Below are 14973 nucleotides of genomic sequence, written 5' to 3'. Positions count from 1 at the left end.
CGTGAAGTAGTAGGTTACTAGGTCCGCATCTCATGTGAACCTGTTACTTTGTGAGTTCAATATAGTTCATTCAGGATTAGCAATTCTTTCTTGCATGAGGTAGGTTAACATCACATTTCCTGTTGAGAAAAACTGAATGGAAACATGATTTATTCGAATATGTTAAAACCACATGGAAAAGGAAAGTCTGTTGAAAGATACATATGATGTGTCTAATTGTCTTTGATATGGGACAGTATGTCGTTCTTTCTTCAGAGTTATAACCATGAATCAAGATTGAACTGTTCTCACGCCAGCTATTGCGCGTTGAAGATGACCAAACACCTGTCGTATTGCGTCGTTGAAAGAAATAATAATAGTCTTATTATGGAAAGAACTATACATTTTTTTTTTCAGTTTGCAAACCGTTGGCTAAGAAAACTTCACCAGGCTGCACATGTAGTAAAGTATTTGATTGAACTTTTTGTGGCACCCATCCACTTTGGAAACAGCATCTCCCTTATAATGATAAATCCAAGTAAAATGAATGGTGAACTGTAGTCTTTTGCTAGATTTTATTTAGTGGAAGAGAAGCCTGCTTTTGATCTGAAGTTGTTCGATCTGATCCTGAAGCAACAGGCAGCTGCAGCACTGCAGCTCAGTTTCAGGCTTTCAGCGGATGCAGAGGAACAACATAACCCGGGGCATCGTCTCTTGTTTGATACTTAGCAGAGTTATTCTTTGCTTAGGATATATTTTTAAAATCTGGTAAATTTATCTTTCAGGGCGAAATCTACATGTGACTTTAGTGTTTTGAAGTTAGTTATAAAATTTACATGTTTGACTGAAATAACGAGTATTCGTGATCCAAGAGACCATTTTAATGGTTACGGAGAACCAACGTGGGTGGATCAAAAAATGAAGCAAGAAATCACATTGTCCAAATGCAATGTGTTGGGAAAATGCTCTTCGCACGCCCCAGCAGTACAGTAGATCGAGAACCTTCTCACTCGGTGCCGTGAGAGGCTTGAACAATAGCGGACAGTGGACTCAACAGTAGGTGAATACAGTGAATGCCCTCTCTCTATTAATGGCGGCATCACGCCCCTTATATAGGGCTCGGAGACCGACTCAACGACATTTACATAAATGCCCCGCGACGGTGGGGGAATATTCCAGCATATTCTTTCATCGCAGTCTACTGACCCCAATGTACTCGCGTAATTTCACGTCGCAAACTCTTTGTTCATCCTTCGACTGGGCTTCAGCAGGTCGAAGGCTCGGAGCCTCCGCCCAGTTGTGGATCCTCCGACGCTTCGGTGTCGGAGGTTCCGCGGCCCGGCTGGTCGGAGGTTGCTCGGCCCGGTTGCGTTCTCCTGTTATCCTCGGACTCGGGAGGGTCGGAGGTTCCAACCTTTTCCTCGCTCGCGGACCTCCGCCGGTGCTTCAGTCCCTGCACACACTTTGCATGACCTGACGAGTCGTCAACATTAGTATTCCCCGTCGAAGGTTATCCTCCGACGTCCCAGACGTCGGAGGTTCCTCAGGTGAAGGATAACCTCCGGCGCTACCAGGGGGAAGGACGCAGCTTTTCCCCAACAGTTCCCCCCTTTTTGGGCTAATGGCACTCCTGCGGTCCATGCGCTCAAAAACATGCTACGCTGCGGAGGTCACGAGCATGGTTGCTGCCTTCCCCCCTGGTGCGCAGGATGTGTTTGTTAGCAAATGTTGGATAACTGTTTCTTTCACTTAGTCGTAATTTTTCTTGTTTCTTTATTTTGCCGGGATCCTCCGATCATTGCTGCTAAGTATCCTACGCTCGTTAGATTGCGGAGGATTGCGGAGGATTGCGGAGGATATTATTGCCGTTGGAGTTAGCCGTTGGCATTGATGAAGCGCAACGGTCTGCCCGATTCCTCCGCTTATAGCCGTTGGGCGCGGGGAATCGCAACGGCCGCGCGGTCGCAGGCCCCCCCCCTATAAAAGGAGGTGCTGGGGAGCCCTGAGCTCTCACCCCTGCTGCTCATTGCCTGCACACTTTCCTTCGCTACGTTTTTCTCTCTGAGTTGCTTGCGTGCGTTTAGTTCAAGTGTTGTCGGAGGTTTTACGGTGGCTCATCTTCCTTCACCGCGTCCTTCGAGGTCAGATTTTTCTGGTCCTTTGCGCAATTTTCTTAGCGTGAGGTCTGGAGGTTGGCTGCGGAGGTTTGAGGAGTGGATGCTTGAGGCGGCCGAAGCTCAAGATCTGGAGGAGACGTTGTCTGACGTCGAAGCTTCTGTTGGTGATCTGATAAGTGCGAAGGAGTTTGAGGGGATGGCGGCGATTACTTTTGAATTCGGGCAGTCGACTGTGAGGGCGGAGGATATCGCTGACATGGTTGAGGCTAGATTTTTCAAGGAAGGTCGTGCGGAGGCTCCTCCTGCTGGTCAGACGGTGCCTGCGCCCGAAGAGGGGTATGCGGTGGTATTCAGGGACTTCTTCACCTGCGGACTTCGGATGCCTCCGTATCATTTCCTTCGCGAAGTGATGGAGAGCTTCAACGTGGAGCTGCAGCATTTCAGCCCCAATGGGATACTGACCCTTAGCAAATTCGCGTGGGCGTGCGAATCCTACGGAGCCATGCCCCACATCGACACCTTCTGCTCGTACTTTGAGCTCCAGCGCCAGCCTAAGAAGGTGAAGGATGCCGAAGGTGTCGAGTGTATTGCGCAGTTCGGAAGCTGCGCGTTCATGCCGCGCCGCACAATGCCTGGGCCGAGGTGCGAAATCTCCTACTGCCAAAAGGGGAAGTGGGAGAAGGATTGGATGAGAGCTTGGTTCTACGTGAGGACCCCCGCTGCGTCGAAGACTTTGGATGACGGCAGCGTTGACAAAGTTTATCCTTACGCGTCGCTGATGAAGGAGCTGAAGCCTTTCTCGAAGGTTGATCCTTCGCAGGAGATGTCGGAGGAACGAGTTGCTTGTGACAAGGCATTTGCGTTGGCATGCCGATACTCCGGAGGCCGGGATTTGGTTGAGGAAATGGTCGCTGCTGACTACTGGCCACTTGGCCGCAGGACCGATGAGTTCACCATTGAGATGGTGCAAGTTCCTGTGTTTGGTCCTCCGGAGGGGTTGCCGTTTCCCCGGTTCGGCGCGGGTATTCCGGAGGATGAGACCAAGGAGTCCTTCCTTGATCGCGTGGAGGTATCTGCGCGGAGGATCGTCGGGAAGATCTCGGAGAAGGAGTTTCTCCAGCGGAGGTCTGCGCTTGGGACGATGCCCCGGTTTAACCGCGTTTTTGAGGAATTGGGGATTGAGTACGAGGATTATGTTATTCCTCCGGATGTTTTGCTTGGGTTGGAGAAGAAGAAGGACTCCTCGAAGGCTGTCGCTTTGGCGGAGTCGAAGAAGAGGAGAGGGGGTGGCGCAGTCAAGCAGCTTGCGAAGAAGCGGAGGGCGGAGGTTGTGCTAGAGACTCCTGTGGAGTCTTCCTCCGCCCGCTCATCTGGTGCCGAGTCGAACTCGGTAGCTTCTGCGCCTGCGGAGGCTGCTGCTGCTGGTGGGGCTCCTGAAGCTGCTGCTGGTGGAGCTCCTGAAGCTGAAGCTTCGCGTGCGGTTTCCTCTGTGCGCGCGCCTTTCGCGTCTCTGCTTGGGGAGGAGTCCTCTGACGCGGAGGCCCCCGTGGCGAGCCCTGTGCGGGAGGCGAATCCTGCGGAGTCAGAGGGTCCGCGCGTTGCTTCGGTTGGCGGAGGGTCTCCGCCTAAGGAGGTTCAGGTGGAGTCCAGCGACGAGGCTGAGTCCGCCTCCGTTCGGAGGATCAGGAGGGCGGAGGCTCCCCTTTGTCCGGCTGGTGACGGTATTAACTCGTTATACATGGGTAATGATTTTTTATTGATTATTTTGTTTTTATGCAAGTTTTGATTGACTTGTTCTCATGTTTTTTTGTTTATCTTTCAGCGGAGGTTTTTACTGGGCTGGCTACCGCGGAGGAAATGGCTAAGGGCGCCAGCGTCGCGCAGGAGGGGCTTGCCGTTCCTCCGCCGCGTGAGCCTACGCCCTCCGCATTGGCCAACAGGCCTTCGCCTGCTGATGTTCTTGGTCCTGGTGAGTTTCCTCTTTTTTGGTTTCAATGGTTCGGTTTGTTTTTGTCATTTTATTCTAAGGTTCGTTTTTGTTATGTGCAGGTGCTTCTGAACCTTCGATCACAGGTTGGACTGATGCCTTGCGCGAGGTTCATTCCTTGGTCGGAGGTTAGTGTTCTGGCCTCCGCCAATGGTTTTTTGTTTCTTACGATGTTTTTTCTCAATTGTTTTTGGTTTACAGATCGTTTTCGTCAGAAGCTTCGCGGCATGGACTTTGACACGCTCCTTCGCGTGCAATATGAGCACCATAGCCTTGTAAGTTTGCACTTTGCCGAATCTTCCTTCGCGGTTTTTTCACTTGGAGGTTTGTTGTAACTATTTTTTTTTTTTGCGCAGGGTCATCACATGGCTGCAGCCTTAGAGGAGCGTTGTTCTCGGGAGGTTATCTGCCGTGATGAGGCGATTGGTGTTCTGAAGAAGGAGAACGAGACCCTGGAGGCTGAGAAGGCTCGTCTGTCGGAGGAGGTTAGGGAGTTTTCCTCCGTCAGGAGGGAGGTTGACTCCCTAAAGAAGGAGAGGGATGACTACAAGGCTGGGTCGGAGGCTCTAAGGAAGGAGAAGGAGGATGCCGAAGCTTCTGTGGCGGTCCTCCGCACAAGTGTTGCTGAGGCGGGGAGAGTTAGGGATGTAGCCCTGCAGCGAGCTGAGAAGGCGGAGGACATTGCTGAACGCCTTCGCAAAGAGCTTGACGCTGAGCGGACGTCTGCGGCTGAGCTGCAGACTCGCATGCGGAAGGCGGAAGCGGAGGCTGCAGCTATTGTCGAGCTCTATGCCGACTCGCTTGCGAAGTTTGGGGGAAGCACCTCTGCTCCTCCGCCTGGCGGCGATGTTGGGGCTGCCCTCGCGTGGCTGAAGTCTCATATCCGCATGCTCCCCGACTTTGTCGGAGGTGCTGTTGATTTTGGGGCTTTGGCCGCGGTTAGCTCCTTCGCGAGGCTGTTGCGCCGCGGAGGTTGCTCTCACGCGGAGGGAGTTGCCAAGGAGGATTTTTCCGCGGCGGAGGACGTTGGCGAAGGGACCTCTTCCCTGCGCAAATCTGTCCGGAACTTCATCAGTTCGTTCTGGATTAGGTTTGGGCGGGGTGAGGCGAAGAAAATAGCGGAGGATCGTCGAGCTGAGGTTTGTATTGTTTGGTTATTTCTTTTTCTTTTTGTACTTTGCTTCGCAGCTTTGCATTGTTAGTTAAGTTTGGTATTTTGTAGGAGATTGCGAAGAAGAAGGCTAAGGTTGTCAAGGCCGGACCTTCGCGTCCCCCGAGTGAGGCGTGCCCTCCGACCCAGCCCGAAGCGGAGGCTCGTGATACTGGTGCCAAAGCTCCGGAGGGATCTGGTGCTAAGGTTTCAGAGACTCCCGAAGCTCCTGCTCCTCCTCCGCCTCAGGTGTGAGGCTTTTTAGTTTTTAGGTTTTTCTTAGTCTTTTTTGCGTCCAAGTGTGTGACGCTTTTTTTGTAAGTAAGGTCGGAGGTTGTGCTTTATTTTGTAAAGACTGTTTAAAATATAATATATTGAGTTGTTTTCAGATAAGCCTTTGTTTTACACTTTGATCCTGCGCAGGTCTCTGGCGGAGGACCTGCGCAGGATCGTTTCATTACTCCCCTTTCGTTTTTTTACAAAGGGATTTATGTTTCTGGTGAATTGTGGGAGTATTGGCAAGTTGCCTTCCCTAATATGAGATTGGTGGACATGTTCGAGTTTGTTGGATATGATATTGATGGCGAAGGCTCTGGGTTTATCCGGTCGCTAGCGCGCCGAGGTTCATGGCCTCCGGCTTAGGTTGATGATTTTGATTTTCTTTTCGTTTATCGTAGGTTTTGGTTATATATTTTTTATGACATGATTTGATGTGTTTATGTAGTTCCCATATCCTATCCTTCGCATCTTTGGTGAGAGAGATAGGGTACGTTGGGTGGCGGAGGCTTCTGAGGATGTTGCTGAGCCTTTTCTTCAAGGTTTTCCGGAGGTTCGAAAGCTTCGTTTGGATTTTTAGTTTTATCCTTCGTTTTTGTTGGATTTGAAGTTATTATTTTCTGCGCGCAGGTTGTCAATTCCTCTCCGTTGGAAGATCTTCCTTCGAACTTTGTCGAAGGAAGTTACGTTACCCCGGTGACGTTCAAGCGCGGAGATTTGTATGCGAGGGGCTATTTAATTGACTGGTGGCGCCACAAGTATCCTACGCGTAGTATAGATGACTTAGTTGATTTCCTTGTACGTGATTACTGTGATGATCTTAGGCTTTTTCCAGATTCGTATGTTAGAATTGTGCGAGGGTCTTAGAACCTTCGGAGTTTTACGGTCGGAGGATGTTTCTCGTTTTTTGTTGTAAGCTTGTGTTATGTACATTGTATACGGTTAATAAAGATCAGACATTTTTACTACATGGTCTTCGCACCTTTTAATTTTGACAACCTTCGCGCTATAATTTGTACGTGACTCATAGGTCCTTCGGTTGTTTAGTTGAAGGAGGATCTGTAAGTTGAACTTGTACAAGCTACCTGCAACCTTCGCTGCAACCTTCGACTTTTTATGGGTCGAAGGATGAGTTTATTCATTTTTTGTAAACGAACTTTTGTAATGATTTCTTCATCGATAATAAAGTTTTTAAGTTTGCTACAACCTTCGATCTCATTTTTATTACAACCTTCGCGCTACAGCACTTATATGTTGCAACGTTACGGTGGTGTTGATCCTAAGGATCTTTGTGTTGCTGTGGCTTGCTTGTTCTTGATGCTTGATGTTGCGAAGGAGTTGTTGATTTTTTCTTGCGCGGAGGATCGCCGTTTCTTGGGCTTAGAACCTTTGAATTTTTTGGCGCGAAGGATCCTTCGCTGAATTGTGCTATTTTTTTCCTTTGCTCGACTCCCGTGGAGTGTTGTCGAGGAGAACCTTCGGCTGTCTAAGTCGGAGGTTCTGAAGGGATGTTACGAGACTTCATGCGATACCCTTCAGAGACCTCTGAGTCTGACTTCCATTGTTTCTGTTGTGGCTGTACACGACTTTGTGGTCGATGTTCATCACAACGCCGTAGTTCTAGTATTACGAAGCTTCGTGCGATACAAACTTTTGTTGGTGTTGTGAGGCTAACTCCTGCTTCCATGGTGGCTTAGGATTTTTGCTTTTTGGCTGCTAGGTTTGCACTCGGTGCTCGGGTCTTTGTATGCTGATCCTGATTGAGGGTGGGGGTAGGGTGAGCCTGGTTTTATAGGCTTTCATGCATTTATTTTATGTACTCTGTTAGGTTAAAATTTATTATCGGGTTATTGATGGTTGTTGTGGTAGTTGGTTTGGCTGTATCTGACCGAGGGTTATTGTAGTTTCGTTTTGATTTCACACTTTGTTTGTTGGGGGTCTGCTTGGAGTAGCAGGATACCTTCAACCTTATTTTGGTGAAGGTTATGTGGATTTTGTTGAGGTCTGTCCTTTGAATGTTAAACCTACGCTGCCTTTTGGCAAAAATAATATAGTTCCTGATGCCTGATTCTCCTCAGGTCATTGTCAGGTTTGAAGGTTTTGTTCCTTCTGGCCATGTTGTGATGCCTGAGGAGGACAGGACTTTTTCACTTTTTGGCCATGTTATCCTTGCTGCCCGGCTCTTGGCTAGGTCTTTTGCTAAGGATTTGGTGTTTTTTTTTTCACCTTTGAGGACGTTCCGAGCTTTCTTAGCTTTTGGATGAAAGCTACGGAGGGTCCTTGTGATCACGTGATGTTTTGTCGAATGCTACAGCCTCGTTGCTGGCTGTTTTTCGACTTTTGGGATTTGGTTCTGGGGTGGATTCCTCTTTATAATTCAGAGGTTTTTACATAGGTTCTGCCTCGTTAAAAACCTCACCTCCTAGTAGGAGTACCCCTGTGAGGAAAAGAGTGCAGACCTTGGAATGCGAAAAAGTAGAGAAAAAGAAAACAAGCGTATTTAGGGATGTGGGTGCCGCCGCTTATTTTGCAGGGGTCATCCTTACACTCAAATATAAAATCTACGTAGATTGTCGACGTTCCACGTGTGGGTGGAGGTTCTACCTTCGAGGTCTTTCAGGTAGAAGGATCCCGACCTTCCCGCTTGTATTGCTGTATAAGGTCCTTCCCACTTGGGTTGCAATTTACCAGCGTTTGGGTGATCTCCTTTTTTCTTGAGCACCAGGTCCCCATTTTGTATGTCTTTTCGTACTACCTTGCGGTCTCTCCAATTCTTTGTTTCTTGTTGATACCTGGTAATGTTCTCCACTGCCTCAAGTCTTATTGATTCTAAGGTTTCCTTGCAGTACTCTTCATCTTCAGCCAACTGCTGCTTCATGGAACGCAGGCTTTGGTGTTTGATTTCTTCGGGCAACATTGCCTCTTCCCCGTACAAGAGTTTGAATGGGGTGAACCCAGTTGTTCTTGAAACTGTTGTGTTATGTGACCATATAACTCTTGGTAGTTCTTCAACCCATTTCCCCTTGCGTAGGTTGAGTAAGGTCTTGGAGATTGCGGAGAATATTGTTCTGTTTGCTCTCTCTACGGCCCCGTTTGACTCTGGGTGATAAACAGATGCGAAAGCAATTTTGGTTCCTATGTGATGGCAGAATTCCTTGAAACTGTCTGAATCAAACTGCTTCCCGTTGTCAACTGTGAGCAAGCGTGGGACTCCGAATCTGCAGACTATGTTCTGCCAGAAAAATTTCCTGATTGTTTCAGAGGTTATGGTTGCCAGTGGCTTAGCTTCGATCCATCTTGTGAAGTATTCGATGGCCACGACTGCGAATTTGTTTCCCCCCTGGGCAGTTGGCATTGGCCCTACCAGGTCCATTCCCCATCTCTGCAACGGCCATGATGCTGGTATGAGTTGAGTTGGTGCTGAAGGTCCTGACTGAATTGGTGAGAAGGTTTGGCAGGCTTTGCATGTCTTCACTATTTCTTCAGCATCTTTAATGTGAGTTGGCCAGTAGAAGCCTTGTCTTAGTGCTTTAGCAGACAACGCGCGGGGTCCAATGTGAGACCCGCACATCCCTGAGTGTATCTCTTGTAGGAGTTCTCTGCCCTCGCTTTGTGATATGCATCTCAGCAAAGGTTGGACTACGCCTTTCTTGTACAGGATCCCGTCAATGGAGGTGTAATTTCTTGCTCTTGCCTCCATCCTCTTGGATGTTGCTTCGTCATCTACAGCTGTCTCGCCTTTGAGGCAATCAGTTATTGCCTGCCTCCAATCTTCGCTTTCTGTTAGCAGGACTGAGCGAAAGGCTTTTGGCAACGATTCGGTTGCGGGTGTTGTAACAATCTGGTGGAAGGTTGCTTCTGGCAAGGGGGTGTTGTTGGCTGCTGCCTTCGCTAGCTCGTCTGCTTCGTAGTTTTCGGCTCTTGGAATGTACTGCAGAGTGAATCCCTTGAACATTCTCTCCAGGCCTCTTACGACGGCCAGATACCTTGCCAGCTCCGGGTTGTGTGCTAGGTATTCCTTCTCCACTTGTCCTGCCACCACCTGGGAGTCTGTTTTGATGAGTAGGGTTTTTGCTCCCGAAGCCTTAGCCTTGTTCAGCCCGAGGATGAGACCTTCATACTCAGCTATGTTGTTTGTTGCTTTGAATTCAAGTCGTATAGCAAACTTTAGTTTGAGTCCAGATGGTGCGATTAGAACGGCTGCTGCTCCTGCTCCCGCTTGGCCCCAGGCGCCATCTGTATACAGCGTCCACGGCTGATCGACTACCTTCTCCTCGTTTTTGTTCGAAGGTGTCCAATCTGCCATGAAGTCAGCCAGGGCTTGAGATTTGATGGAGGTTCTGGGGACATAGGTGATATCAAACTGTGATAGTTCGGCCGCCCATTTTCCTATACGTCCGGAAGCCTCTTTGTTCCTAAGGATATCACCCAGTGGCTGTGAAGTGGGCACTTTAATCTCATGGCTTTGGAAGTAATGCTTGAGCTTCCTTGATGCACACAGGACCGCGTATGCGATTTTTTCTATCTCCGTGTAGTTCAGTTTTGCCCCTGATAGAGCTTCAGATACGTAGTAGACGGGTCTTTGCACCGTTCCCTTACTGTCGCTTGTCTCGTGCACCAGGACACCACTGACAGCGTGATTGGAGGCAGCCACATACAGTAGTAGTGGGGTGTCCGGCTCAGGCACTGTCACCACCAGGTTGGTCGCAATGTAATTTTTGAGATGCCTGAAGGCCTCTGATTGTTCCGGACCCCATTCTGTTTTACCTTCTCCTCTCAACACTTTGAAGAATGGGAGGCTTCGTTCTGCCGATCTCGAGATGAATCTGTTGAGTGCTGCTATTCGGCCAGTCAGCCTTTGCACTTCTTTCTTGTTTGAAGGTTCTGCCATTGACATGATTGCTTTTGTCTTGTCTGGGTTAGCTCTAATTCCTTCGGAGCTGATGATATACCCCAGCATTTTTCCCTTGCTGACCCCAAATACACACTTCTCCGGGTTGAGTTTCAGCCCGGCAGATCTAAGGTTGACGAAGGTTTCCTGCAGGTCCTTGATATGATCTTCCTTGCGCTTGCTCATGACGACAACATCGTCGACGTAGGCTATGATGTTCCTCTGTAGCTGACTTCCTAGAACCTTCCCCATCATTCTGGAGAAGGTTGCTCCAGCGTTTTTGAGACCTTCTGGCATTCTGGTGTAGCAATACGTGCCGAATGGGGTCGTGAAGCTTGCCTTTCCTTCGTCTTCTTTTTTGAGCCAAATTTGGTGGTAACCAGAGAAACAGTCCAGCAGTGAGAATCTCTGACAACCGGCTGCTTTGTCCACAGAGGTATCTATCCTTGGCAAGGGGAAGGAGTCTTTGACACAAGCCTTGTTGAGATCTGTAAAATCTATGCACATTCTCATTTTGCCATTTTTCTTGGGGACCAAGACCACATTTGCCAACCATTCCGGGTATATGACTTCTCTGATGACCTTTGCGTCCAGGAGTCTTTGTACTTCTGCCTTCGCGGCTAAGGTTCTTTCTTCAGACATTTTCCTCTGCTTCTGCTTCTTCGGCCTCATTCTCGGATCGATGTCCAGCGAATGCTCTATTATGTCTCTGCTGACTCCTTGTAGGTCAGCGGCACTCCAAGCGAAGATATCTTGGTTCTTTTGCAATACGTCTAGCAATTCGAGTTCCTCCTCTCTGCCAAGGGTGGCGGAGATGGTGATCTTCTTATCTGGAACAGCTTCCTGCAGAGGGATACACTTCGTTTCCTCCTGATCAGCCAGGTCTGTTTTCCCCCTTGGCATGTCTGGCGGCTGGGAAGCTTCATGCTGCGTAGAGTCTACGGAGTTTACGTTCCGGAAGGACTTGTAGATTGCTTTCTCTATGTTCCTTGCCTCCTTTTGACTTCCGTGAACCGTTATCACTCCGTGCAGAGCTGGGATTTTCATGCAGAGGTATCCCATGTGAGCGGCCGCATTGAACTTGTTCAAGAATCCTCGCCCGAATATGGCATTATATGGGTAGTGCAAGTCTACCACATCGAAGGTGACGTACTCTGTTCTTGCGTTCTCTGTTGTGCCGAAGGATACGGGCAATGCAACCTTTCCCAGAGCATGTATCTGTTTTCCTCCGAACCCGATCAAAGGTGACTCCGAAGGTTGGAGTTGGCTTCTGCTGAGCTTCATTTGGTCAAAGGTTCCAGCAAATATTATGTCTGCGGAACTCCCTGAATCCACTAAGATCCTGCTTACCCCCCAACCCGCAACATTTGTTGTTATGACCAAGGCGTCTGTGTGAGGGTAGCTTTCCAATCTTAGGTCTTCCTCGGTGAAGGTTATTGGGGTTCTGGACCAATCAGTGCATCTCACTGGCCCTTGAACTGCAACGTTGTTGACGAGCCTGAGGTGATCCTTCTTCTGTTTTTTTGTCTGGAACTCCATTGAGGACCCCCCGGCTATTGGTAAGATCATTCCAATTGTGGGGAGGGGTGTATGGGGACCGATCTGATTATCAGGGTGGGGTTCGGTTTTTGGTTGTGGTGGGGCTTGGAGTAGCTGTAGCTGGTTTGGGGGAGGAGGCAGTGACTGCTGGTGGGGTTGCGGGGTTTCGATGTACGTAATATGTGGAGGCCGTGGAGGAACATAGTTTGGTGGAAGGTTGTGGTCCGCGGTTTGCTGGGCTGGGCGCCAAGCTGGTAGGAAGCTGGGATAGTAAGCGGAGGCTAGCGCGCTGGGCTGAAGTGGAGCTGGGTGCTGCTGGCTCGAACCTCCGACATATGAATGGTAGAAGGTTTGAGGGAATGTGTGGTTTACTTCCCGAGGCTGAGCAACTGGTATCGGAGGTTGCGGAGCCGACCTGCTCTTGATCCTCTCCTGAGTTTCTTTTGCATCTGGGCAATCTCTGGTGGAGTGACCCTTCTCTTCTCCATGGAAGAAACAATACTGTTTCCGTGGTCGCTGACTTTGATTTTTTCGCCATCCCGCATTTCGACCCCCTCTTCCGGCTTGATTGGGTATGCGTTCCGAGCTCCGCGCCTCCACTGGTGGACGGTTATTTTCCGGCCTGTCATTTTTCGGTTGCTCGATATTCATCATCTGTCCACCAGTCTCTCGCTGTGGCCGGCGTTCACCCTGTCCGAGGTTCTTCTTCTGTGAATTTCTATCATTGCTCTGCCTCTTCTGAGAGTTTTGGTCTTCCAACCTTTTGCGGTAGTCGTTGTCTGACCTGCAATACTTCTCAAACTCGTGGTACAGCTCGTGCATGGATGTTGGCTTTTCTCTGGCCAAATGAGCCGCGAAGGGTCCTATGCGAAGACCCTTGATGGCCGCTTCGATGGCAACCTCCTCTGGCACACCGGGTGCTCTCGCCTTAGTCTGCACGAACCTCTGGAAGTATTCCCGCAGTGCCTCTCCCTGACTCTGGCGACACTGGAACAGGTCTGTGGAGGTTAGTGATTCGACCGCGAATCCCTGGAAGTTCGCCAAAATCTTGTCTCGAAGGTTCTCCCATGAATAGATCGACCCGGGTCTGAGCATCGAGTACCACGCTAAGGCATCTCCCTCGGCTGCGATCACGAAGGATTTTGCCATCACAGTCTCGTTCCCTCCAGCTGAGGCCACGGCTGCCTCGAAACTCATCAGGAATTGGCGCGGATCGGCCTTTCCGCTGAATTTAGGGAGCGTGATCGGTTTGTAAGTCGTTGGCCAAGGCGAGGTCTGCAATCCTTCGGACAGAGGGGAACGAAGGTCCAACGTGCCCCGCAACATGCCGCCGTAGTTCGTCGGTTGCACATCTAATGTTGGGCCGGCGCTGTTCAGAACAGCGGGTTGAATTGTTGGCTGAGCTGGAGGTTGCATGCTAAGGATTTCTGCCTGCAGGAGTGAAAGCTGCTGCCTGATCTCAGCCGCTTGCGTCGCCGCTACCGCTGCCTCTTGGCTGGCGGCGTAGGCAGCAGCGATCCGGTCTCGCTCTTGCTGAAGGTTCCGCAATTGCGCTTGAAGCTGCTGGAGCTCTTGCGTGGCCGAGGGCTGCGCCGGGTCTGCGGCGGGAGGAGGTTCCTGGCGTGTTTCCGGCTGCTCGTTCTCTGGCTGCTCGCCCTCAGAACCTTCTCCCTCCATGGTCGCGTACGTGCTCCGCACGGCCCTCCTTGGCCTTCCTCTCCTGGAGGGCTCTCCCCGAGGTCTTGTGGTGCTTGTTCTCTTTCCAGCCATCGCAGGTTATAGTTCGGGCCCCACGGTGGGCGCCAATGTTGGGAAAATGCTCTTCGCACGCCCCAGCAGTACAGTAGATCGAGAACCTTCTCACTCGGTGCCGTGAGAGGCTTGAACAATAGCGGACAGTGGACTCAACAGTAGGTGAATACAGTGAATGCCCTCTCTCTATTAATGGCGGCATCACGCCCCTTATATAGGGCTCGGAGACCGACTCAACGACATTTACATAAATGCCCCGCGACGGTGGGGGAATATTCCAGCATATTCTTTCATCGCAGTCTACTGACCCCAATGTACTCGCGTAATTTCACGTCGCAAACTCTTTGTTCATCCTTCGACTGGGCTTCAGCAGGTCGAAGGCTCGGAGCCTCCGCCCAGTTGTGGATCCTCCGACGCTTCGGTGTCGGAGGTTCCGCGGCCCGGCTGGTCGGAGGTTGCTCGGCCCGGTTGCGTTCTCCTGTTATCCTCGGACTCGGGAGGGTCGGAGGTTCCAACCTTTTCCTCGCTCGCGGACCTCCGCCGGTGCTTCAGTCCCTGCACACACTTTGCATGACCTGACGAGTCGTCAACATTAGTATTCCCCGTCGAAGGTTATCCTCCGACGTCCCAGACGTCGGAGGTTCCTCAGGTGAAGGATAACCTCCGGCGCTACCAGGGGGAAGGACGCAGCTTTTCCCCAACACAATGCTGGTTAATGGAACAAAACAGTGTATCCTCCGTCCTTCCTGTCTCCTAGTGGAGAATACAAAGGAACAATACATTCGAAGTTAGCAGCAACTTTTGCTCGGATCGTGTGGGGGTACAAACCCCTATACCCTTACGGCTAGACTTGGGCCAGGAGGCTTGGCCCATTACGAGACGAGTTCAAGGCTTGATCCGACAACCTGGAGTTTCGCGCAAGGAAACAAGATGTGGAGATCAAGCAGGATTCTAGTCGGTTAGAATAGGAATTGATATCGAATTATCCATGGCAATTGTAACCGACTAGGATTAGTTTCCAGATCTGTAACCCTGCCCTCCGGACTATATAAGGAGGGGCAAGGGACCCCCCTAGGACACATCATAATCTCTCAACACAATCCAATACAACCCGACGCAGGACGTAGGTATTACGCCAACTCGGCGGCCGAACCTGGATAAAAAGCTTGTCCGTGTCCTGCGTCACCATCGAGTTCGTAGTTTGCGCACCGTCTACCGATAAACTACTACCGTGGGTATACCCCAAGGTAGACTGCCGACCAGCTTTCGTCGACAGTGGCGC

The 14973-nt window shown here is 50.3% G+C and overlaps 1 protein-coding gene across 2 annotated transcripts; it reads left to right on the top strand.

Annotated features, from left to right (window-relative positions):
• On the top strand, nt 229-6494 carry LOC110432519. 2 transcript variants are annotated; one of them, XM_021453180.1, is made up of 7 exons: nt 229-3817; nt 3919-4065; nt 4146-4211; nt 4285-4358; nt 4440-5222; nt 5306-6062; nt 6140-6494. In XM_021453180.1, exons 1-6 carry the CDS (start codon nt 2197-2199, stop codon nt 5486-5488), a joined length of 2874 nt encoding a protein of 957 aa, XP_021308855.1. In that variant the 5' UTR covers nt 229-2196; the 3' UTR covers nt 5489-6062; nt 6140-6494. The 2 variants fall into 2 exon arrangements, with proteins under 2 accessions (XP_021308855.1, XP_021308815.1); XM_021453140.1 differs by having other exon boundaries at nt 229-3838.

This window comes from Sorghum bicolor, chromosome 1 (assembly GCF_000003195.3).
Source record: "Sorghum bicolor cultivar BTx623 chromosome 1, Sorghum_bicolor_NCBIv3, whole genome shotgun sequence".
Taxonomy (NCBI): domain Eukaryota; kingdom Viridiplantae; phylum Streptophyta; class Magnoliopsida; order Poales; family Poaceae; genus Sorghum; species Sorghum bicolor.
Note: the sequence above shows the minus strand (reverse complement) of the source record. Positions and strands in the feature narration are given on the sequence as shown.